The following is a 23,458-nucleotide window of genomic DNA, read 5'->3' on the forward strand; positions in this document are numbered from 1 at the left end:
GACTTGTTGTTGAGGCATCCGTGCGTACTCTGTGTTGCTCGCACTCCTCCGTTTCGCTCCGGATTTTCGCGTCGGGGTGCGTTAGCACGGAACCTTAATTTCGAGCAGGGTTCACTGGCACACTGTTTTGTCGCTCATCCTCAGCCATGTAATTATTTTTTTAATCGCGACACGTTCAAAGTTGAGTGGGCCTGTGATCCAGCAGGTAACTCCAGCCGATCTTCATTGTCGCTGAGCCGTTCGCGAACCTTGTAGGGTCCTGCACAACGGCTCTCCAGTTTCCCAACTTGTCCTGATTGCTTTTCAGAACCAAGACCCAGTCTCCTTTTTGGAAATCGGTAGGCACATATCGACGCCTGTCAGCATGATGTTTTTGTTTTATCTGGCTTCCATGGATTGTATCCTTCGCGGCAATGTGCATGTCGCTCAACTTATTGATAAGTTCTTCTGCTGATTCAACATTGCTGTCATTCGCTCGGTTTGGTTGAATAGGATGATAACCATACATCATATAGAACGGAGTTATACTCGCCGTACCACGTTTTGAGTTGTTATATACGAACTCCAATGATGGTAGAACCTCATCCCAATCATGGTCCTGAACATAAGGACGAGTCATATGTTCCAGCGTTTTGATGGTGCGTTCCGTTTGTCCATCAGTCTGTGGGTGCTCAGCAGTTGACATCAACAGTTCCACCCCAAGTGAGCCTTGCAATGCTCTCCAAAACTGACTGGTGAACCGGTCCACAAAAGCCATGCAGAAGCCATTGCCCTCCTTTGTTTACCGCATTGGTCCCACAAAATCCATTGAAATTGACGACCATGGCGAATGAGGGATTGGTAAAGGTTGCAACAACCCAGCTGGGTTTGTGTTTGAGTGTTTGTGCCGTTGACAGGCATCACAAGATCTCACATAACTCCTCACATGCCTCCCCATCTCAGGCCAATAATACGCACGTGCAATCAACGAATAAGTCCTGTTAATCCCAGGATGCCCAGCAAATGGTGCATCATGGCAATCACGTGAGACCGATTTTGTTCATGGGCCTTCCGGTTAACATAATCTCCAAGGGCTTATCTCATCAGTTCGGAGATAGAGCAAACCATCGTCAATCAACCATCGATCGGTTTTGCCACCCTTTTCCCCACGCTCTTGAAGATATCTTTAACAGTATCATTGCCTCTTGAAAGATAGTCCATGCGTGGTTTTGTCTTCAGTTCTTCTGTAGGTAGTGAGCATTGTGGATCGAAGTGTATCTGATCGATCTGAATTCTGGACAAAGCGTCGGCAACAACATTCATTTTGCCTGGTTTGTAAACGATCTTACAGTCGTAATCTGCCGCTTTTTCTTGCCACCTTCGTTGTCTTCGATTCAGGTGCTTTTGAGTTTTGAAGTATACCAATGACTGATGATTGGCGTATATCTTGAATGATTTTCTCAATAAAAAATGTCGTCACTTCGTAAAAGCATGCATTGTAGCACACATCTCTTTATTATTTACGAGATCATTCAACTCATGTGCATTGAGCTTGCTGGACTTATAGGCGACAGGCTGGCCATTTTGCATCAACACTGCTCCAATCGCTTTTGCATCTTCAGACGCATCTGCAGAAAATTCAAAGTCCTCATCAGGGTCTGGGGATTTTTAGAACTGGTCTGGTTGACGATGCAATCTTGACCTTCTCAAAGGCTCTCTGCATCTCCGTCATCCAGGTAAGAACCATAGTTCCAGGGAGACTGGATGTACAGTGTGCAGTCAATGATTCAACCATCCTGGAACATCCTTCAACAAAGATTCTGCAATAGTCTGCCAATCCAACAAACAACTGTAGTTGTTTCATCATCTTGGGTTACGGAAATTCCAGAATAGCGGGTACACCATGATATTATCCAAGTAGACTACGACGAACTTATCCAACACGTCTCGGAAAATGTCATTCAGGAGGGTCTGGAAAGTTGCCGGTGCATTTGTTGATCTAAATGGCATAACAATCCATTCATAATGACCATAGCATGTGTTGAATGCTTTCTTGTATCAATCTTTTTCTTCAGGTCAATCTTTGAAAACCAACAGGCACCATGAAATCTGTCTGTGATTTCATCAATCCGAGGAAGACTGTAACAATTCTGAATTGTCTGTGAGTTCAATGCTCGGAAGTCGACGCAAATTCTGAGTTTGCCATCCTTCTTCTTGACGAAAAGGACAGGCGCTCAGTATGGACTCACAGATGGTTGTATTTTGCTGTTTTTGGGCAGACCTTATATCTGGGCATATAGTTCATCCAACTCTGGTTTGGACAACCTGTATATGCCTCTGTAGTGTGGTGTAGCTCCCTGGACTTCGTCGATGTGAGGAACCACATGTCGATCCACTGGCTCTCCGGCTGGTAGATCTGAGAAAAAACATCACCGAAATCTCTCATGATGAAGTTGGGACTACCCTCTTTTGGTTTGGATTTTATTTTCTCTGAAGGAGTTTCCACCAGGAACATGACCATAACTTCTTCCGATGTCAAGCTCCAAACTGCCTTCTTGAATCCAGTACGTCCAATTATATCAATCTCAATTGGGTGTTCTGCTTCTGGGTCACTCTCCTCACCAAACAGTGGAAGAGTATCACTCCTTGATCCATCCGACAAAGTCACTGTTTGATTTGCCCGATCAAAAGTAGGATTGAATCGGGCAAAGAGGGTGCACCCAGCAACATATCATTATGTTCTGCATCTGCTACATAGAAAGCTTTTCGGATTCGTCTGTTACTGATCCGTAGCAGGACAGCTTTAGTAACTTCACTGGCAAACTGCTTCTCATCTTTTGCTGTTGTGGTTGCCGTCCTGACTCGCATAGGCTCAATCGCGCGAGTCTTGATCCTCACTTTCTCAGCATATGATCGACTATGGGGATATTCGGCGCAGTACCAGGCGCTGGGGTAACAATCTCGATATCTTCCGTATTTTCAATGGCACCTTCGGCCATGTCCTTTTGTTCCAATTCCACAGCACGCATCGCTAGCATGGGGCCCTCTTTCTAATCAATAGGTATACCCCACCCTACTGACCCTTACCTTTTCCCATCTGCCTTTTCGTGTCCTAACTCATGTTCCTGTTGGTGTTGCCACGCTTTTGCGTCTCACGGTCTCGAGCATAATGACCAAAGCGTCCACAGTTGTAACACTTCCTTGTGCTGATATCGAGCCTGAACTCACGGGCGCTTCCCCTAACAAACGTTTGGTGAAACGTACAGCATCAATCTCTATGGCGACGTTCCCTCCAGAGCGACCATCGCTCAAACCGTAACGAAGTGGAGCGTTTCTGTAGGACATGAAGTTGTGCTAGCCCGAATCAAGAATCCTGTTGCCGAACGTAATACTGTCGTATCGGTCCGCAATCATGATGACTTCGTCCAGAGTCTGCGGGTGGCAAAGTTTGAGTTCCAAACTGACCTTTGGCTTCAACCATGGATGAATTTGTTGAGAAATTTGATGTCGCTGAGTTCCAAGATGTGGATGCGTAGGTTGTGAGTTGAGTAACGTATTCACCAACCGACGTTGTCTGACGAGAGCTGTGCCCCTCATCTCTGAGTGATCTTGCAGCGTTCACAGGGGCGAAGTACTTCATGAGACCACGTTTGATGCTGTCCCAAGTCAATGCCGCAGGGTCCTTACCCTTGACCTCCCAAGCCCTGAGCTGCGCGCGATACCATGACAATGCATTACCCGTAAGCAATGTTCCGACAAACGCTGAATGTTTCCCGGCTCTGATATCCTCGGCGAGACTGAGGTACTGATCAACTGAGAAACACCAGTTCTCAATTACCATCAAGTCGCGTTTGCCGTTGTAGGACTCCGGAAGCTTGAGCTTCAATCCGCGAGGGGTTGCCATTGTAAAGTATCCGTTTTTGTTGTTTTGATCCGAAGAATAAGGATGTACTCCTATGCTACCAAATGTAACGGATGCACAATCACTTCTTATTCCATCCGTTACACGCAGCGCCCATCACGTGCAGGCGCAACCGAGGACGCCGTCAGACCAAACATTGCAACAACCACCACAGACATCGACAAACAGCAATGTCAGATCCAACATCAGATCCCAAATACCAGCAATTGTTCGCCGCACTCCAGACGCTGTACACCAACAGTGCACGAGCCGACAAGGAGCGCGCAAACACATACCTTGAGGAATTCCAGAAATCAGCGGAAGCATGGCAGGCGGTTCATGCGATCTTGAGTTCGAGTACGGCGGGGTTGGAGGCGAAGATGTTTGCGGCGCAGACGATGCGGACGAAGATTACATATGACTTTCACCAGTTACCGAAAGAGTCGCTTGCATCGCTGAGAGATTCGCTTTTGGGGTTGCTCGTGATGTATCGCGCCGGCCCTAAACCGCTTATGATTCAGCTTGCTGTCTCATTAGCTGGTCTTGCGCTTCAGATGACGGAGTGGAAGACTGTGTTGCAGGATGTTGTGCAGCACCTCGGAAACGACAAGGAGACTTGGCCGGCGATGTTGCAGTTTATTGCGGTTTTGCCGGAGGAGGTGAGTGATTCGAAGAGGGTGTCGTTGACGGAGGAGGAGTTGGATGCGAGGACAATGGAGCTTTTGACGGATAATGCGGATCAGGTGTTGCAGCTTTTGGTGCAGTATGCGCAGACTGCTGGGCCGGAAGGACCGAGTCCTGTGTTCTTTGCGTGCTTGACGAGTTGGTTGAAGGAGATTCCATTGCAGTCATTCATTGCGACATCGCTATTCGATTTGACGTTCTCGGCATTGGCGGTGGATTCTTGCTTCGATGCGGCGGTGGATTTGTTGTGTTCGATCTTCAAGGAAACCAGGGAGGTGGATGAATACATGATGGTCATTCAGGCCATTTACCCACGACTATTAGCGCTGCGACCAAGAATTGCCGAGTCAAGAGAGGACCCGGATGCGTTCAGGGGTTATGCGAGGTTGTTTGCGGATGCGGGAGAGAGTTGGGTGGTCCTCATTGCGCGCATGCCGAGGGAGTTCCGTGCGCTGGTGGAAGCTATTGCGGAGGTCTGTGCATATGATGAGGATCTCGAGGCTGTCAAGTTTACCTTCTACTTCTGGTACGACCTCAAGCAGATGCTCACCATCGAGCGATACGCTGAGGCTCGGGCGGAGCTCAGGGACATCTATGCCGGTTTAGTTGATATCATGATCAAGCACCTCCACTACCCCAATGGCGACAACCCTAACGATTTGTTTGACGGTGACCGTGAGGCTGAGGAGAAGTTCCGTTCGTTCAGACATGAGATGGGTGATGTCTTGAAGGATTGTTGTGTTGTGGTTGGTGGATCGGAGTGTCTGCACAAGGCGTGGGAGAAGGTGTATATGTGCTTGCAGAACGGTACAACAAAGTGGCAGGATATTGAGGCGCCTCTGTTCAGTATGCGAGCAATGGCAAGGGAAATCCCGTTCGAGGAGGACAGTGTGTTACCGCACATCATGGAGATGCTGGTCAAGCTGCCTGAGCACGAAAAGATCCGTTACGCGGCTACGCTGGTGTTGGGACGCTACACCCAATGGACATCAAGACATCCGCAGTTCCTGGAATACCAGCTTCAATATATCACCTCTGGTTTCAAGAACCCTTCGAAAGACGTCATGTCTGCTGCTGCTCAGGCGTTAAAGCACTTTTGTCAAGATTGCAACCAGTTGCTCATTGACTATGTGCCTCAGTTGCATCCGTTTTACCAGCAGGTTGCCCCGGCTTTGCATAGTGCTGATCTTTTCGAGGTCACTGAGGGGTTGTCGCATGTCGTCGCCGCTCAACCTCCTGCCCAGCTCTATGACACTATGAAGATGTTCTGCGCCCCCATCGCTCAGGGACTTATGGCTCATATCCCCAACGCCGCGACCGCTGATGAGGATCTGATGAAGAAGATTGCTGACGAGGTTGAGCTGTTGACTATCTTTATCCAGAACGTCGCTCCCTTCGTCGAGGCCAGCAAGCCCCATCCCTGTGTCACTTTGATGCAGGAGCTGTGGCCTGTACTCTCTGCTCTTCTCCAAGCTTACGGCAACGCGCCATTCGTTGCCGAGCGTATCAGCAAGTGTGTGAGAAGCATGATGAACGCTTACCGCATGCACATGTTGCCGCTCCTCCCGGCCATCGCTGAGATGTTGGTCGTCTACTTTGACAAACTTCAATACGGTTGCTTCTTGTGGGTGAGCGGAACTCTCGTGAGAAACTTTGGTGAGCTTGAGGTTGCGGCGGAGACTAAGGCTGCTGTCTGGTCGTTTGTCCAACAGCAGGCTATCAACATGTTCAAGATCCTGAACAAGACTCAACCAAAGGACATCCCTGATGTGATTGAGGATTTCTTCCGTTTCATGGGTGATGTAATCATGAACTTCCCTCAGCAGTTATGCACGTCAAATCTCCTTGACCCCGCCTTCCAGGCTGCACTCGTGTCGCTCAGCTTGGAACAACAAGACCCTCTCGTCTCCATTCTGCATTTCATGCGCGATATGCTTGCGTGGGCTTTGCCATCACCACCGACATCGATCATGCCCCATACTCCTCCGGAGGTCATGGACGCTGTCCGTGCCATCACCTCGCAGTACGGTCCGCAGTTGACTTCCATCATGTTCTCAGGAATGATCCACACCTTGCCCCGAGACTGTGTTCAAGATGCCAGCGGTGTCTTGCTGATGCTTTTGGAGATCTTCCCTCAGGAGGCGGTTGGATGGATTGCGGCGACCATTGCAGCCTTGCCCGAGGGTACCTCCAGTGCTGAAGAGCGCCAGAAGTTCATGGCCAGCTTGACTGGAGCCTTGCAGCAGAATGACATTAAGAAGGCACGGAGACTGGTGCAGGACTTTACTGCTCATTACAGAAGAAGAAACGTGACCCCCCGTAACGCGACGAGGGGTTTGGACTACACTTTTAGCTATTCAGGATAAGGTTGAGCAAAAGGTTTGGAAGACATATAGGGTGAGAATTTAGCGGAGTTGAAGTAGCATCATTAACGGTAGCATTAATCGCATGGAAGCGGTTGGAAGATAGGAATAAGGAAGACTAACAAACAAACATCGCCGTCATAACACATCAAACCCTCACAAAACGCCTCTTCACCTTAAACTCCTCTGAAGCCACCTGCAGCAAAGTATCGTGCGAGTACTATTCTACTCGTCGTCCTCGGTGACGTCTTCGTCATCCTTGGCAGCAGCCTTCTTGGCGAGCTTTCTTCCGCGGGTCTTCTTCGGTGCCTCGTCCTCCTCGACCTCGTCCTCTAAGTCGTCTTCCGCCAATGACTTCTTGGCTGCCGCGGCACGCCTGGGAGCTGCACGACGAGAAGGTGCAGCCTCCCTGGAAGCCTTCTTCGACTTCTTCTTTGGCTTTTCCTCCTCTTCCTCCTCCGTGAACTCAGCCTCTTCCTCATCTTCAGTCAGCTTCGCCTCCTCTTCATCTTCAGACGCCTCTTGCTTTGCCTTGCCTCTCTTTGTCGGTGCTTTCTTCTTGGGAGTTGCTTTCGGCTTCGACTCCTTCTTTGCCTTCTTGGCAGGCTTCTCGTCCACATCCGAAACCGAGGCCTCTCGCTTCGCCGCCTTCTCTGCTTCCTTCGCTGCTGTCTTCTCCTCTGCCTTCTGGACCTTCTCTTGTTCTTTGTTCTTGTGGCCCTCCGAGATGTCTTCCTCGGCGATATGTCCAACCTCAAAGGCAGCCTTGATCCTTTCCTGATCCTCCTCGCTGTCATTTTGGTTAGCGGCAGAACAGTCCTGTGGTTGGATGTAGAAACGTACTTCAAGTCTTCATAGCCGTCAACAGCTTCGGCATCCTCGTCCACGTCTGATTTGAGGTTCTCGATCTGCTTGTCTGTGACACAGCCCCATTCTCTCCATGACCAGGAGGAAAAGCTCGAACTTTGAACGAAAGATCCAAGCTTCAATAGGCCCTTTTCCATCTTCTGCTTGCAGGCATTGCAGCTGCCACGGGCGCTTTTAGTGTACTCTGTCCATGATCATCCATTAATCCCTGCTACGTAGTGCAATATGATGCGACGCTCACCAACTCTGTAAGGCATGGAGATTTGAACGACAATAAAGCTCGTCGGGTTCTTCTAGGTGGATCAGTCGGTTTCCCGTTGCGGTTCGCAATTACTTAAAGTGCGGAGACGATGGCGGACCCTCAGCGCGCTTTGCGTCATTGATCAGACGCGAACCCAGAGATCGAGAACTTTGTACGATGGAAAATCGAGTGGAACCGGGTCAATTGAGTTCCATTTACCGTCTGGAAGCTTCTCCTCTGCGCTTTTGCTCCTCCGTCTTTTGGCCAATAACATTGCCGAATTCGGCAACCTTCGCGGGTAACGTAGACCAAATCAACTGGAGCCTGGGAATTTCGATCAAACCTTCTTCCCTTGCCTGGTAGGCGGCCCTATAAGGAACCCAACTATGCCTATAGCAAAGCCCGTGAAACCTCGTAACCCGTAGTTGCAGTTTCAAGATTCGCTATTGCAAATCGAGTTTGACACATGTACGCGACATGAACCACCTACCGTGACGTCGACCACAAGTAAAGACTACGAACTCACGTTTTACACTTGCACTTATCATACGTAGACATCATTCCAATTGCAAGCTTCAACTAAGTGCAGACCAAAAAAAAAGGCGCCAGTTTCCTGTACCCAAAACTTTAAAACGTAGAAAAAATCAAGTACCTGGAATCAAAATCCAGGAAAATATCGTCCAGCCATATTGCAATTGCGTAAACACGATCAATGCCACTAGTGATTCACCTCACATCACCGCACCAAAAAGCGGCGACAACGTAGGTCCCATACCCAACCCACCATCAGCACCCGCATGATCACCAACACCCGTCATATTCATATCCATATCCATATCCATAACCTCCAACTCCCTCCTCTTCTTCTTCTGCGCAAGCTTCTTCATCCTCTTCTTATTCTTCCTCCTAACCGCTTCGGGATCCTCCAAAACTGCCATCCCAATCGCACCATGAACCTTCGCCGGGGTACCGTGGACCGATCGCGATCCCTTTTTCTTCTTGCCGGATGCGTTGGCGTCTTTGGAGGCCATCATCTCGTTGCGGCGGGAGGCGAGGACGTACCATTCTCGAGCGTGTTCTTCGCGGGCAGTGAGGTCTTTGCGGCGGGTTTGTGCGCGGCGGAAGGTGCCGATTGGGATGCGGTCCCATCTGCTAAGGTCTTTTGAGGCGGGAGGGCCCCCGGGGCCTGTGGGGAGTGTAGCGAGAGCGCCGACATCCAATATATCGTCGAGAGTAGTGAATGGCGGGGTAGGCAACGTGCTACTTCCGTCATCAGACGGACGGACGGTGGTGATACCATCGATGATACCGACAGACCCCTGACTCTCCTTCGCAGCAGACCACATCCCGAGGACCGGCTGTTTCTGCGCAGTCTTGGGCATACCTCCAGTCAAGGACGAGTGCACGATAGGTTTCTTGACAGGTCCTGGCGTCGAGGTCTTCTTCCCCTTAAAGTCCTCCTCATCTGTCGTTTCGCCCTCTGCTGCATCATCCGCCTGAGCCCACAGCATGTCGATTTCATCCTTCTGATCATCCTCATCGCCATCTTCTTCGAGAAACACATTCCACCCAATATCAGCATCGTCATCCGAAGACATATCCTCATCCTCGTCATCATCCTCGCCTGCATCGAGCACCTCGTCGTCTTCGTTGTCAGATAGCCATCCGAGGTATGTCTGCCCATTACTCCCTCTTCGCCCACCACTCGCTTCCTCGATGAAATCAAGTATGAACTGATCCGAATCGTAATCCGCATCCTCCGTCTTGACGGGTCTGGTATCGAAATTATTGGGAACGAGGGGACTTCCGAGGTCGAATTCGTAGATTTCGTCATCATGGTCGTGGTCATCTTCCTCCTGTTCACCAAATGGACCATCCAATCCGGTTTCGACTTCGAGAACGTCCTCTTCTGCGTGGTTGAGGAAATGGTCTTCCTCGTCACTGAGTCCCAGGCCGAGCATGACTTCCCTCTCCAAACGAGCGGCTTCGGCAGCCTTTTCCTCTTCGATGATTGCGCGCTCCTCCTCGTACTCTCCCTCGTTCTCATCAGGGTCGATAGGTGGCAACGAAGACAAAGAAGAATCAGATGATTCGCCATCTGAGTCGTCAATATTGTCGTCAAAGCTGAAATTGGTATTTCCGGATACGTTGCTAGTATTTGTATTTCTTCTCTTTTTGCCGGTGGTCGATGGAGTAGTCTCTGTATTTGGTGTTTTGCCAGCCTTCTTTGGCGTGGTTGTATTTCTTGACGGAGCCTTACCGACACCTTGTCCGGTTGGCTTAGGTGCCTTTGCTGCTTTCTTTCTCTCTTGAACGGCCTTGGATAAAGGTATGTCTTCATCGTCGCTGTCATCCGAGCTTAATGAGTCATCAGAAGAGCTGTCATCCAGCAAAACCAAACGACCGAATGGACGGTTTTGCTTCATGTAGTCGTTGAACTGCTTGACCGCCTTTTCGGGAGAAGAAGACTCTGCTTCCGATTCGGAATCAGGAACTGACGAAAGAGACGACGAGGAATTTGAAGAAGTCGACATCCGTCGCCCGCGATCCAAGAAAGCCTGCGGAGCCCGCACAAGGACCAGCTTGAGCGGTTTGCGTACCGGGGGTCGAACAACAGGTTGTTCCGTGATCGTCTTTGGTTGCCGAGGAAATGACATTGGCGTAGTACGGGCCGAAACCTCGACGTCCACAGTAATCGCACAAGTACATTTTCCGTCACACACCGGGCACAGATCATCATCCTCGTCTTCCTCGTCCTCGTCTTCGTCCTCTATTGCCTCTTCCTCCTGATCATTACCACCGTCACCACCATCATCATCACTCTCCTCTTCCGAACTCGAATCGTCGTCCTCCTCTGAACTCTCAAAAGCCTGCGCAGCGCGAGCCATAGCAGACTGGCGCTTCAACGCACCCAAATTCTTTCCCTTGCCTGCACCTTTTCCTCTACCCGGAGCATGATTGTATTTCCCTGAGAAGGCCGAGGCTCCTCGAGGATTTGAATGTAACGTCGTCTTTGCCATTTGATGGAAGTTACGGGGTGAACATTTTCGAGATTTGAATAATTACTCGTTCAGCTTCGACGTATTCTCGGCGGACGATTGCCTTTAGCTCAATCGGGTAACGCTTGGAGGCAAATTGTTATCAACCAATAATTACATGGATTTGGCTCTTTCTTGTTGAGATCATTTAGAATGAGTTATCCTTTCATCTCATCACCTTATCAGTCGATGTGACGTTGTTGCAGTTGAGCTCGAGCACGGAGACTCCTCCCCGACCTTTTACACCCAACAATGCCCACCTACGAAGAAACCCTCGCTCGTATGAAGCGTACCCTGGACAACGTCGACGGCGACGTCGACGACCAGCCAGATCAACTCGAAGAACCCGCGAAAAAGCGCGGTAGGCCGTCTGATCCCTCACGCGCGGCGACCTCTTCGCGTACCAAGAGCGCGACTTCCACCGGCGGTCGCAAGAAGAAGGCGACCCCTCCTCCGGTCGACAACCGTCCCATTCTCAAGCAGATCGATGAAATCCCCCTCGCGGGAATGTCACGGTCTACGACAACTGCGACGAAGTGCGCAAAAAGTTGACTGATTTCATCTACACCAAGCAATGCACCAAGAAGGCTCTCCTTTGAGCATCTCGGTGGTGCGGATGGACCGGTAAACTCAAACTCCCTTGGTACCCTCTTGGGATACAAGGGCAAGACGAAAGGAGCCGCGAACAAATGCTACTACGCCGGCTACGTGTTCTGTGAAAAGTTGCGCATTCTCCAGGGAAAAAAGAAGACCAAGAAGAGGTTGGATTGCGAACATGAATTGCCGACCGGTTACGACTACGGAGAGGGCTCTGGAAGGCAGTCTGCATACGTTTTTGCCGGTGACACCCTTGCACAGGACAAGTGGGGTCGCTTGGAAGCCGTACCAAAGCGTGGGTACGGGTGGTGAATCTAGTCGTTCGATGTAAGATGGGTTGTACGATAACGAGGTATCAAGTTTGTCATATTCGCTTCTTCTACTAATCAAACACTTTCTTCTTGTTGCACTCCTTACAAGTAAAGCCCACCCTCGATCTCCTCTTGCTTCGTCTTCAATATCTGCTCCCTCGCTTGTCTGAAATCTTCCGCAACGACCCTCATTCTGCGTTCTCTCAACGCGCGCAAACCAGCTTCCGTACACAACGCCTTGACATCCGCACCAGACATGTCGTCCTTGGCCGTGATGAATTCCTCCAAGTCGACATCATCGCCGAGTGTCATCTTTCCGGTGTGGATCTGGAAGATCTTGCGGCGAGTGGAGGTGTCGGGGGCTTCGAAGAGGATTTTACGGTCGATACGGCCAGGACGGATGAGAGCGGGGTCAAGATCGTTGATACGGTTAGTAGCCATGATGACCTTGACGTCTCCGCGCGAGTCGAAACCGTCCAATTGGTTGAGCAACTCCAACATTGTTCTCTGTATTTCACGTTCACCTCCACTGTTGGAATCGTAACGCTTCGCACCGATGGCGTCGACTTCGTCAATGAAAACGATGGAGGGGGCATGCTCTTCGGCGACTTGGAAGAGCTGACGAACCATCTTGGGACCGTCACCGAGGTATTTCTGGATCAATTCTGAACCGACGATACGCAAGAATGTCGCGGACGTTTGATTGGCGACGGCTTTTGCCAGCAGGGTCTTTCCGGTTCCGGGAACACCGTAGAGAATGACACCCTTTGGTGGCTTGATACCCATCTCTTCGTACAGTTCGGGGTGAGTGAGCGGTAGTTCGACAGACTCCTTAATTTCCTGGATTTGCGATTCGAGACCACCGATGTCTGCGTAGGACTCTGTCGGTGCCTTGTCGAGCTTCATGACGGAGACCATCGGGTCGACGTCGTCACCCAAAACACCGACGATGGCGACAGCCTTGTGGTGCAAGAGGACGGAACACCCAGGCTCGAGGAGGTCCTTGTCAACAAACGACATGATAGAGACGTAGTACTCCGGCCCACTCGAACTCGAAACAATCGCATGGTCATCATCGATAATCTCCTCAAGCGTACCAACGCCCATAGGCGACCCCCGCATATCATCAACCTTGTTACGCTCCTCCTGACTCTTGTCATCCTGCGGCTTCAAACGCTCCTGGTTGGTGACGAACTCTTCCTCGAGGAGGAGGTAGTCCTTGATACGCTCCATCTTGAGGAGCTTGAGTTTGCATCGGTTGTTGGGGAAGACGGCGGGGAGTTTGGTGGTGGGGTCGGGTCCACGCTTCTTCTTTTTGCCGACGCGAGTTGCTACGGGGGGTTCGTACTTGGGCTTTTGTTCCTTCTTCTGCGTGGGTTGTTAGCATTTATCCAGGCGGTCGTCGGTGAATTGACATACCTTGTCATCCTTGTCCTTGGGCGGACCGCCACCGGGCATTCCTGATTGTGCGTTACCCTGTACATCGCGTTAGCTGTCATCAACTTTCACAAATGGAACAGCGACGCACCATCCTATCGACTCCTTATGTCAATTGACTTGGTGTTGAGTTTGTGCTGGTTGCTCTCTCTACTGCCGCGCGTCTCCGAGCGTCGTCATTTCGTGCACGTGAGACGATCATCGTAAACCCAACGACGAAAGAAAAAACAGAGAGGAGAAAGACAAAGGCAAAATGGCATCAGGTAGCAAAAGAGATGTTGCAATGTGATATCATACGGACGGCTAACTTTGCTACAGGCAGCAGAACACGCCGTGTTATGAAGGAGATTGACGACTGTCTCAAGGACAAGACCTCCGGTGTCGAGGTCGAGACTGTCGGTTCAGATATTTCTCATCTCAAGGGACGCTTTAGGGGTCCTTCCGGCACTCCATACGAGGGCGGTACCTTCCAGGTCGACATCAAGATTCCTGTACGTCAGTCACGTTGTCACTAGGATGGGATACTGACAATCATGCAGACAGAATACCCCTTCCGCCCTCCTCGAATGAACTTTGATACCAAAGTCTACCATCCAAATGTCTCCTCGCAGACGGGAGCTATTTGTCTTGATATCTTGAAAGACCAATGGTCGCCAGTGCTTACTCTCAAGTCGGCACTTATCTCTTTACAGTCATTGCTGTGCTCGCCTGAGCCCAATGATCCTCAGGATGCTGAAGTGGTGAGTCCCTTATTCTTCTGAATTGCTAAATTTGACTGACAATCGATACAGGCCCGACACTACCTCAGCAACCGCGCTGGATTCGATGAGACTGCGAAATACTGGACCAAGACCTACGCCAGCGGGACTGGCGCGGTCGGCAAGGAAGACATGATTTCGATGTAATTGCAGCTACACGTAGGGTTGCTAGCTGGGTCGACACCGTTCTCTTCCCCATTTACCGTTACCGTCTCTCCCTACGGCATAGCCTCCTTCTGATCAGCACCCTCAACAGCCTGGATGGCGCCATACCTGTCCTTGGTGAACAACTCCATACCAACAGGGATACCCTTGGACTCGGCAAAGAGACCGCTCTTGACAACAAGCAATCCTCTCATAACCTCGGGAATACTGTGAGTGCCACAGCCCTGCAAACGTGTTAGCCGTGATGCTCGAGGATGAAAGAAACACAATCATACGCAGTTGGGGCAGAAGTAACGCTCTACGGCATTTCCAGAAGCTCCCTTTCCAGCCCACCTCTTGACCGGACCCTCAATGTGGACTTCATCCTTCTGAACGATGAAGTTGCCGGACATGGGCGCACCCGAAAAGCGCTGACAGTCCGTGCAATGGCACAAACAAGTCGAATCGGGCTTCTTGTCGAGCTTGACGGTGATCTGACCGCAATTACATGATCCAGAGATGGCATTCATTTCGCGTGTTTTTCGCTTGTTGAATGGCGAAGCGAGGCATCAAGACCCCAAAAACCCTTCCTCAGTGTTCGAGCGCGGCCCGCTGCGGGAGTTTCGCGCCCGGACCGTCCATCAGCTGACGTCATGTTCGCGCTCGTCAACTTTGTCAGAGGTGAAGGCTCGCGATGGTAATGTCTTTTGCAATGTCTTGTGGGAATCCACTTTGCTTTATAGTTTTTCGTATACTATGGTGTGTGGGCGACCTTGGTGGTGGGTACGATGCACGTGGGATACCTCCTTATGCATCGCACATGCAATCGCTAAACAAATCTCCTCCTGATCCCCTCTCGATGCTCTCTCTTCGACAGTGCTCACTTGAAAAGCTCATCGACAATCCTGGCCTCTTTCTGTCCAGCATCGCCCTTCAAGTCCTTGATGCCCAATCGTCTCATGACCTCGACAACCTTCTCCTCACTCAACCCCATCTCCGTGAACTTCTTTACTGTGCCCCTGTCCAAACCGAATCTAGGTCTACGCGAACTCACGCTCGGCTATTGTTGCCCCAAACCAAACCACCGTCCACCACGAATAATACATCTCCATGAATGAATAGGAACTCATCTAGAATAATGACTCGTCTTCTCTCCCTGTATCACTGCTTCACGTGACATTCTCGATCTGTAGACATCGACGTCGACGTCATTATGGCGGTCTCGATTTCGGCAGCACGGGAGCCCTCGGACTCTCAGTATGCCCGACTGCCAGCATATAACCTCCAGCGCTGTAGAGAGCATACAACCTCCAGCGCGGTAGAGAGCATACAGTCAAGGACATCCACGTACGATGGCCAGCTCCAATTCACCAGGCGCCTCGTCGTCCTCGACGGCTGCTCAGACAGACGAGGACTTCACACTGGCCGAGCCTCTGCAGCCTTACGGTTATGCAAACATACTTTGGACCGTGCCTGAAGGTTCATCCAGGGAACAAGATTTGCCATCTACTACCGAGCCTGTTGTTGCCCAGGCGGACGAAGCGAACGATCGGCCCGCTTTCCCAACTGCTACCCGCGGCTCGCGCCGTCAAGACTTGTTGAGACGAGTCACTACCGCCGATCTTTCCGACGGAGATGTGAATCATCTCGTCAAGGTATTCTCGAGTCGTTCGAGGAGGTCTAGGCAAGGACAGGAGGAGCAAGAGAAAGGTGACAATGATGACGAGGAAGAAGAAGATCCTCAGCAGAAGGAGTTGGAAAACCTCATGGGTGAGATTTTCAATCGTGGAGGAAACGAAGAAGGAAAGAAGCACGTTGGTGTTATCTTCAAGGACTTGACTGTCAAAGGTGAAGGTATCGGTGCCTCGACGGTCAGTACCTTTGGAGATGCCATGAAAGCTCCCTTCATGATTCCCAAGAAAATCGTCGGTCACACGCCTCAGACACCGGTACGTACTCTGCTTGACAGGTTCACTGGGTCTGTACGCGATGGTGAGATGCTTCTCGTCCTTGGTCGTCCCGGCTCAGGGTGCACCACCTTCTTGAAGACCATTGCAAATCTTCGGGAGGCGTATGCCGGCGTGGAAGGTGACACTACCTATGGTGGTGTCGATGCCGAGACTATGAAGAAGCGATACCGTGGTGAAGTCGTCTACAACCAGGAAGACGACCTTCATTACGCCACCCTCTCGGTTGCACAGACCCTCCGCTTCGCCCTTAAGACCCGCACTCCGTCCACAAGGGCCGAGGGTGAAACTCGTAGCCAATACATAGACAAGTTCCAGGACATGTTGCTCAAGATCTTTGGTTTGGAGCACGTGCAAAAGACAAAGGTCGGTAATGAGCTGATTCGTGGTGTCTCTGGTGGTGAGAAGAAACGTGTATCCATTGCTGAAGTCATGGTCAACCGTGCTGCTGTTGCTTGTTGGGATAACAGTACTCGTGGTCTCGATGCTTCGACTGCGGTTGAGTACGTCCGTTCTCTTCGCGTGTTGACAAACTTGGCCAAGGTCACTACGATCGTGACAATCTACCAGGCCAGTGAGTCGCTTTACGACATGTTCGACAAAGTCCTTCTCATCGACGAAGGTAAATGTGCGTACTTTGGTCCTACGGAGAATGCTCGCCAGTACTTCGAAGAGCTTGGATATGAACCACTTCCTCGACAGACTACCGCCGACTTTCTCACAGCTGTCACCGATCCGCGCTCACGCAAGATTAAGGACGATGCTGAGAACTGCCCCAAGGGTCCTGAAGCACTTGCCGAGGCTTATCGCAAGAGCAAATGGGCTCGTTTCGCGAAGGAGGACATTGAAGAATTTGAGAATGTCCTTCAGACGCATGAAAGCAGGCAGAATGGACAGGAGTTCCAGAAATCCGTACAGGCAGGAAAGGGTGAACACCTTACCGAGAAGAGTGCTAGGAAGAGCGTCTATACCGTCGGCTTTTGGGGTCAAGTTAAAGCCTGTACTGTCCGTCAGTACCAAGTTGCTTGGGGTGATAAACCATCTTTGATTGGCAAAAACTTCCTTGCCATCTTTCAGTCTATGATTATTGGATCCCTTTTCTACGACACGCCTCAGAACTCGACAGGTATCTTCCAACGTGGTGGTATCCTCTTCTTCGCCCTGCTCTTCAACGCGCTTCTCGCCTTGGCCGAATTGTCTAACGCTTTCTCGTCCAGACCTGTCCTGCTCAAGCACAAAAGTTTCACGTTTTACAGACCCGCCGCATATGCCTTGGCGCAAGTGTTGGCTGACCTTCCAGTCGTTTTCGTCCAGATCACTGTGTACGATATTACCCTGTACTTCTTGTCCGGATTACAGCGCAAGGCGGGTCAGTTCTTCTTCAACTTCATGGTTCTTTATTTCACTACTATGGCGATGTATTCACTCTTCCGTATGCTTGGAGCTATCACGCCAAGTTTGGATGTGGCGACCCGTATCAGTGGTGTCCTCATCCAAGCTCTCGTGGTGTACGCAGGTTATATCATCCCAAGACCTTCTATGAAAGGATGGTTCGTCTGGATCTTTTATCTGAACCCTGTGGGGTATGGCTTTGAGGCATTGATCACGAATGAGTTTCATAATCTTGAATTGCCTTGCATCACACCTCAGCTGGTACCGTACGGAGCAGGGTATGGAGGAGTTGCACTGGCAAACCAGGGATGTACGGTTGCTGGTTCGACTCCGGGAACGGGTGTGATCAACGGTGACGCATATCTTAGCCAGCAGTTCAGTTATACGTGGGGACATGCGTGGCGTAACTTGGGTTTCGTTATCATGTTTTGGATTGCGTTCGTTGTCATCACTATCATCGGATTGGAGTCTTCGTTGAAGCCTGGCAAGGCCGGACGTGGAGAAGTGACCGTGTACAAGAAGGGAGGAGCTCCGCAGGCCGTTGCAGCTGCCATGGAGAAAGGCGGTGATGCGCGTGATGAGGAAGAAGCCGGTGCGGGTCAAGAAGGAGCTCGTGCTCAGGGCCGCGATGAGAACTATTCCGAGAATCGTGATGAGGAGGATGAGAACATCCAGGCCATGGAGAGGAATGAAGCAATCTTCACCTGGCAACACCTCGATTACATCATCAAAGCGGATGGCAAGGACAGGAAGCTTCTTGATGATGTACAGGGCTGGGTTAAACCTGGACGCTTGACTGCCTTGATGGGCAGTTCCGGAGCTGGTAAGACGACTTTGCTCAATGCTCTCGCTCAAAGGCTTGGCGGTGGTCGGGTTACGGGGACAATGCTCGTTGACGGCCATCCTCTTCCAATCTCGTTCCAGCGATCGACTGGCTACGTTGAGCAGCAGGATGTGCATGAAAGTACGAGTACGGTCCGCGAGGCCATGAGGTTCAGTGCTCTTTTGCGTCAACCAAAAGATGTTCCGATTGAGGAGAAATACGACTACGTTGAGAAAATCATTAATCTTCTGGAACTTAACGATATCGCCGAAGCGGTTATTGGTACTATCGGTGCTGGTCTGTCTGTTGAACAGAGGAAGCGTGTGACCATTGGTGTCGAGCTTGCTGCAAAGCCCAAGTTGTTGCTTTTCTTGGATGAGCCGACCTCTGGACTCGACAGCCAGTCCTCCTTTGGAATCGTAAAGTTTCTCCAAAAGTTGGCTAGGGACGCTGGACAGGCCATTCTTTGTACGATTCACCAGCCGTCAGCCGTTCTTTTCGAGAATTTCGATGACCTGTTGCTTCTCGAAAAGGGCGGAAAGACGATTTACTTTGGAGAACTTGGCAAAGACTCGCAAACCCTATTGGGATACTTCGAAGAGAATGGCGCCAGAAAATGTCCGGACGACGCCAACCCAGCTGAATACATGCTCGACGTTATCGGTGCAGGTGCTACCGCGAAGGCTGACAAGGACTGGCATGAGGTTTGGGAACAATCGGAGAACAAGAAGCGCATCACCGAAGAAATTGAGAGTATCATCAGTAAGAGACGTGGCAACAAACTTGATGCAGCGGGCGATAGCGAATTTGCCATGCCTCTGTGGACGCAGATCAACGCGGTTACCAGACGCAGTTGGATCTCATACTGGCGCAGCCCAGAGTATCCAATCGGAAAGATCATGCTGCACGTTCTCACCGGTTTGTTCAATTGCTTCACTTTCTTCAAGTTGGGTCATTCCACTATCGACATGCAGAACCGTCTCTTCTCGATCTTCATTTTTCTCACAATTTCTCCGCCGCTCATCCAACAATTGCAGCCTCGGTTCTTGGGTTTCCGTGCCATTTACACGGCGCGAGAGCAGGGAAGCAAAATCTATTCGTGGACGGCATTTGTAACCGGTGCTTTCCTGGTGGAGTTGCCCTATTCGGTTGTTGCCGGAACCATATATTGGTGCTGCTGGTATTGGGGCGTGGGCTTCCCTCACGAAACGAGCCGTGCTGGTTTTGCATGGCTTTTGGTGTTCCTCTTTGAGATATACTATGTCTCCCTGGGACAGGCTATCGCAGCAATGGCGCCGAACGCCATGTTGGCTTCGCTTCTTGTGCCGCCGTTCTTCACATTCATCATCGCGTTCGCTGGTGTTGTCTCACCCCCAAGGGCGTTCCCCTATTTCTGGAGGAGCTGGATGTACTGGCTCACGCCATTCCATTATCTCTTGGAAGCCTTTTTGAGTACCGTTGTTCATGACGTGCCTGTGCGATGTTCGTCAGGTGAGTATGCTCAAATTACGCCGCCCACCGGACAATCCTGTCAGCAGTACCTGGGAACCTTCGTCACTCAAAACGGTGGTTATTTGAACAACCCTACCGCGATCGGAAGTACGTGTCAGTACTGTCAGTACGCGAATGGAGACGAGTACACAAACACTTTGAATGTGTATTACTACCACCGCGGCCGCAACGTCGGAATTTTCTGTGGTTATATCATCTTCAACATCGTCATGATCTACGTTATCACCTGGATTTACTTGGGAGGCATCACCCGCTTCATCAAAGGATTACGCCCCAAGGGCAAGACACAGGAGCAAGGAGGAGGCAAGATGGCGGAGACGAAGCCGCAAGCACAAGCGACAGCAGCTCGGGGCGAGGAGACGGAGCAGATGAATACGTAGTTTGTTTGTTTATTTTGGCAGGATTTAATATTTAACAGTCATCTTGTGTATGGTTAATTATGATGTAACGAACGAATGGCCGGCGGATGGGGCGCATCTGACGCAGGTGACCCTTCGTTGATCCGCGCCCCCGCTCGCCTGCTTGAGCTTCAACAGCATTTAACCACCAACAATCCAACAACGACCTGCCCGTAGCATTCAATCAGGCAGAATAACCATGGCTAAGAAGTTCAGTATCGAAGTGTCCCCGTCGGAGAAGCCCGGGCACGGTCCTATCCGTCGCTCTCCCCACTCTCCCAAGGAGCTTATCACCAGTCCGGACGATTCTATCAAGACCACCTACGACATCCTGCAATTTGCAGCAAGACATTACCCTAACAAGGATGCTGTTGGCTCGAGGAAGGTCTTGAGGGTGCATACAGAGGAGAAGAAGATCAAGAAGGTTGTCGATGGCAAGGAGACCGAAGTGCCCAAGAAGTGGAACTTCTTCGAACTGAGCCCTTTCAGTTTTATCACCTTCCAGGAATTGCGCGACAAAGCGGAAAGATTGGGTTGCGGTTTGAAGGCTTTGGGTATGGAGGAGGGTGACAAGGTGCAGATTTACGCGGCAACTTCTCAGATGTGGTTGACCATGTCGCAAGCTAGTTCTTCTCAGAGCTTTCCCATCGTCACTGCATACGACACTTTGGGTGAGGAGGGATTGACCCACTCTCTTGTGGAGACTAGCGCAAAGACCATTTTCTGTGACGGAAGCCTTCTTCCAACCTTGGTGAAACCTTTGGAGAAGGCCACTGAGGTCAGACATATCGTGTATCATGGCGACGTCAAGGAGAAGGACATTGAGGAATTGAAGCAGGCTTACGGTGACAGACTTACTATCCGTGACGACGAGGCTCTCGAGCAGCTCGGCAGGGAGAACCCAGTGGCACCCAACCCGCCTAAAGCCGAGGACTTGTGCTGTATCATGTACACCTCCGGTTCCACTGGCGCACCCAAGGGTGTTGTTCTTTCTCACGCCAACCTCGTTGCCGCGGTCGGTGGTATCACCCAAATTCTGTCCCACAACATCAACAAGGACGACAACTACATTGCTTTCCTCCCGTTGGCTCACGTTCTCGAGTTCATCGTGGAGCACTACATGCTCTTCTTGGGTGCTACCATGGGATACGGCAATGTCAAGACTTTGACCGATGCGAGCGTTCGTCACTGTGCTGGTGATATTAGAGAATTCCGTCCTACCGTTATGGTAGGTGTTCCTGCGGTCTTCGAAAGCGTTCGTAAGGGCATCTTGACTAAGGTTGCTGCCGGCGGCTTCGTCACTCAGAAGTTGTTCTCCGGTGCTCTGTCAGCCAAGTCGTTCCTGAACAGCTGGTCCCTTCCGGGATCGGGCGTCTTGGATGCCGCCGTATTCAAGAAGGTTCGTCAGGCTACTGGTGGCAGGCTCAGGTACACACTTTCCGGCGGTGCGCCCTTGTCGGCTGAGACGCAACGTTTCTTGAGTACCGCTTTGTGCCCGATGTTGATCGGTTACGGGTTGACCGAAACTTGTGCTATGTGCACAATCATGCCTCCTGAGGCGTTCTCCATCGGACCTGTCGGATGCCCCGTGCCTTGCTCTGAGATCAAGCTCGTCAGTGTCGAGGATGCCGGTTACAAGGCGGAAGAAAACAAGGGAGAAGTCTGGATTCGCGGTCCCTCCATTACCAAGGGCTACTTCAACCGCGATAAGGAGACTGCCGAGGCATTCACTGAGGATGGTTGGTTCATGACTGGTGACATCGGAACATGGCTTCCCAACGGTCAGCTTCAGATCATTGACCGTAAGAAGAACCTTGTCAAGACGGCACACGGCGAGTACATTGCCCTTGAGAAGTTGGAGTCCATCTACCGTACTACGCAGGTCGTTCAGAACATCTGTGTATACGCTGATCAGAGCAAGGTCAAGCCCATTGCAATCATAGTCCCAGTCGAGGCTGCGCTCAAGAAGATTGCTGAGGAGAAGGGTATCAAGGGTGAGGACCTGGAGGACCTTTGCAAGGATGACTACCTGAAGAAGGCCGTTCTTGACCACCTCTTGGACACTGGAAAGAAGGCTGGATTGAAGGGCATCGAGTTGTTGCAAGCTGCGGTTTTGGCACCGGAGGAGTGGACCCCTCAAAATGGCTTGGTTACTTCTGCTCAGAAGCTGCAGCGCAAGAAGATCTTGGAGCAGTACAAGGATGAAGTTGAGCACGCCTACAAGCACACTTCTCCATAGATGCGCCGATTGTGAAGACGAGTGTATGATGATTGACTGTGTACGATTCTGTCAGTGCGAGTGTTTTAAATCTGGTTGAGCAGCGTGTTGTAGTTCTCTCTTTTTGCTTAATGTGTAACTTGATTCCCTTATCAAACTCCTGTTATTCATTTAGTGCAAGAGCACTGGGTATCTTTGTGTATGTAAAACAACCCCTTCTCCTCGTGAGGGTCCTCCTCTATCATCTCATGAGTCACCAAACAGACGTTGCACGCGTTTCAACACCGAATCCTTCTCCGGATCGTATGGGTGGTCTTTACTGGGAATTTCGAGTAATGCCGGGAAAGCAGCTGTGTAGTTGTCCACCCGATAGCGGATCTTGTCGGCAACCTGACAAGAGATCGTTAGCTGTAGTATAGTAAATTCAATAGGAAAGTCAAACATGTTGGTTGATCAGGACAATGGCGATGTCCTTTCGTGAGGTGTATTCGTCAAAGGTCTTCTCGATTGCTGAAGTTTCGGTCCCTAACGTACGTCAACCGAACGTTCGCAAAAGCGCTTCCTCATGCACAAAACATACTGGCATCGACAACAAAGTAGTTTTTTTGTTGGTCCTCGTTTATGTGGCCGGTTCCCGCAAGAAGGAGGCCAGTGACGGAGTCCTACAGCCAAGGGTCAGTGGGATAGACGCAGAGCAGAATGCATTCAAAGCCTACTTCGTCTCCAATGACAGCTATAAAGTTTCTTCCCTTCTGAAGCTGAGCCATGGCCTGAACTGTTGGTGTTGTGTTTGTGTGCGGTTCCGCTGTCGTATCGACGACTGTCGCT

The 23,458-nt window shown here is 50.8% G+C and overlaps 13 protein-coding genes across 13 annotated transcripts; 6 read left to right on the forward strand and 7 right to left on the reverse strand.

Moving 5' to 3' along the window:
- Nucleotides 1-175: 175 nt before the first annotated feature.
- SAICODRAFT_26712 (uncharacterized protein) lies at nucleotides 176-508 on the reverse strand (the record flags this gene model as incomplete). The annotated part of the gene is made up of 1 exon (XM_019166968.1): nucleotides 176-508. One exon carries the CDS (start codon nucleotides 506-508, stop codon nucleotides 176-178), a length of 333 nt encoding a protein of 110 aa, XP_019022744.1.
- Nucleotides 509-3,095: 2,587 nt separating this feature from the next.
- Nucleotides 3,096-3,924, reverse strand: SAICODRAFT_147769 (uncharacterized protein). The gene has a single exon (XM_019165525.1). It carries the CDS (start codon nucleotides 3,881-3,883, stop codon nucleotides 3,344-3,346), a length of 540 nt encoding a protein of 179 aa, XP_019022745.1. The 5' UTR covers nucleotides 3,884-3,924; the 3' UTR covers nucleotides 3,096-3,343.
- Nucleotides 3,925-4,071: 147 nt separating this feature from the next.
- Nucleotides 4,072-7,069, forward strand: SAICODRAFT_95289 (ARM repeat-containing protein; the record flags this gene model as incomplete). The annotated part of the gene is made up of 1 exon (XM_019171970.1): nucleotides 4,072-7,069. The coding sequence occupies one exon, from the start codon at nucleotides 4,072-4,074 to the stop codon at nucleotides 6,928-6,930; it is 2,859 nt and encodes a 952-aa protein (XP_019022746.1). The 3' UTR covers nucleotides 6,931-7,069.
- An 83-nt stretch (nucleotides 7,070-7,152) lies between these two features.
- SAICODRAFT_20650 (zf-PARP-domain-containing protein) lies at nucleotides 7,153-8,106 on the reverse strand (the record flags this gene model as incomplete). Its single annotated transcript, XM_019166298.1, has 3 exons — nucleotides 8,036-8,106; nucleotides 7,771-7,978; nucleotides 7,153-7,717 (listed from the first exon to the last, which is right to left on the reverse strand). Exons 1-3 carry the CDS (start codon nucleotides 8,049-8,051, stop codon nucleotides 7,153-7,155), a joined length of 789 nt encoding a protein of 262 aa, XP_019022747.1. The 5' UTR covers nucleotides 8,052-8,106.
- A 660-nt stretch (nucleotides 8,107-8,766) lies between these two features.
- On the reverse strand, nucleotides 8,767-9,417 carry SAICODRAFT_36344 (uncharacterized protein; the record flags this gene model as incomplete). The annotated part of the gene is made up of 1 exon (XM_019168493.1): nucleotides 8,767-9,417. One exon carries the CDS (start codon nucleotides 9,415-9,417, stop codon nucleotides 8,767-8,769), a length of 651 nt encoding a protein of 216 aa, XP_019022748.1.
- A 1,908-nt stretch (nucleotides 9,418-11,325) lies between these two features.
- SAICODRAFT_8931 (uncharacterized protein) lies at nucleotides 11,326-11,982 on the forward strand (the record flags this gene model as incomplete). Its single annotated transcript, XM_019171627.1, has 2 exons — nucleotides 11,326-11,609; nucleotides 11,661-11,982. The coding sequence occupies 2 exons, from the start codon at nucleotides 11,326-11,328 to the stop codon at nucleotides 11,980-11,982; spliced, it is 606 nt and encodes a 201-aa protein (XP_019022749.1).
- Nucleotides 11,983-12,083: 101 nt separating this feature from the next.
- On the reverse strand, nucleotides 12,084-13,439 carry SAICODRAFT_8932 (26S proteasome subunit P45; the record flags this gene model as incomplete). Its single annotated transcript, XM_019171628.1, has 2 exons — nucleotides 12,084-13,349; nucleotides 13,401-13,439. 2 exons carry the CDS (start codon nucleotides 13,437-13,439, stop codon nucleotides 12,084-12,086), a joined length of 1,305 nt encoding a protein of 434 aa, XP_019022750.1.
- Nucleotides 13,440-13,671: 232 nt separating this feature from the next.
- Nucleotides 13,672-14,323, forward strand: SAICODRAFT_8933 (ubiquitin-conjugating enzyme; the record flags this gene model as incomplete). The annotated part of the gene is made up of 4 exons (XM_019171629.1): nucleotides 13,672-13,681; nucleotides 13,737-13,909; nucleotides 13,958-14,158; nucleotides 14,210-14,323. The coding sequence occupies 4 exons, from the start codon at nucleotides 13,672-13,674 to the stop codon at nucleotides 14,321-14,323; spliced, it is 498 nt and encodes a 165-aa protein (XP_019022751.1).
- Nucleotides 14,324-14,357: 34 nt separating this feature from the next.
- On the reverse strand, nucleotides 14,358-14,790 carry SAICODRAFT_31251 (uncharacterized protein). The gene is made up of 2 exons (XM_019167877.1): nucleotides 14,617-14,790; nucleotides 14,358-14,565 (listed from the first exon to the last, which is right to left on the reverse strand). The coding sequence occupies exons 1-2, from the start codon at nucleotides 14,731-14,733 to the stop codon at nucleotides 14,395-14,397; spliced, it is 288 nt and encodes a 95-aa protein (XP_019022752.1). The 5' UTR covers nucleotides 14,734-14,790; the 3' UTR covers nucleotides 14,358-14,394.
- SAICODRAFT_147814 (uncharacterized protein) lies at nucleotides 14,764-15,498 on the forward strand. The gene has a single exon (XM_019165526.1). The coding sequence runs from the start codon at nucleotides 15,015-15,017 to the stop codon at nucleotides 15,432-15,434; it is 420 nt and encodes a 139-aa protein (XP_019022753.1). The 5' UTR covers nucleotides 14,764-15,014; the 3' UTR covers nucleotides 15,435-15,498.
- A 174-nt stretch (nucleotides 15,499-15,672) lies between these two features.
- Nucleotides 15,673-20,394, forward strand: SAICODRAFT_20656 (ABC transporter; the record flags this gene model as incomplete). The annotated part of the gene is made up of 1 exon (XM_019166299.1): nucleotides 15,673-20,394. One exon carries the CDS (start codon nucleotides 15,673-15,675, stop codon nucleotides 20,392-20,394), a length of 4,722 nt encoding a protein of 1,573 aa, XP_019022754.1.
- Nucleotides 20,395-20,555: 161 nt separating this feature from the next.
- SAICODRAFT_20657 (acetyl-CoA synthetase-like protein) lies at nucleotides 20,556-22,651 on the forward strand (the record flags this gene model as incomplete). The annotated part of the gene is made up of 1 exon (XM_019166300.1): nucleotides 20,556-22,651. Exon 1 carries the CDS (start codon nucleotides 20,612-20,614, stop codon nucleotides 22,649-22,651), a length of 2,040 nt encoding a protein of 679 aa, XP_019022755.1. The 5' UTR covers nucleotides 20,556-20,611.
- Nucleotides 22,652-22,699: 48 nt separating this feature from the next.
- On the reverse strand, nucleotides 22,700-23,442 carry SAICODRAFT_83113 (vacuolar ATP synthase). Its single transcript, XM_019171295.1, has 4 exons — nucleotides 23,347-23,442; nucleotides 23,211-23,292; nucleotides 23,073-23,155; nucleotides 22,700-23,020 (listed from the first exon to the last, which is right to left on the reverse strand). Exons 1-4 carry the CDS (start codon nucleotides 23,395-23,397, stop codon nucleotides 22,877-22,879), a joined length of 360 nt encoding a protein of 119 aa, XP_019022756.1. The 5' UTR covers nucleotides 23,398-23,442; the 3' UTR covers nucleotides 22,700-22,876.
- Between the last annotated feature and the right edge of the window lie 16 nt (nucleotides 23,443-23,458).

Source organism: Saitoella complicata, assembly GCF_001661265.1.
Source record: "Saitoella complicata NRRL Y-17804 unplaced genomic scaffold SAICOscaffold_19, whole genome shotgun sequence".
Classification (NCBI taxonomy): Eukaryota; Fungi; Ascomycota; class Saitoellomycetes; order Saitoellales; family Saitoellaceae; genus Saitoella; species Saitoella complicata.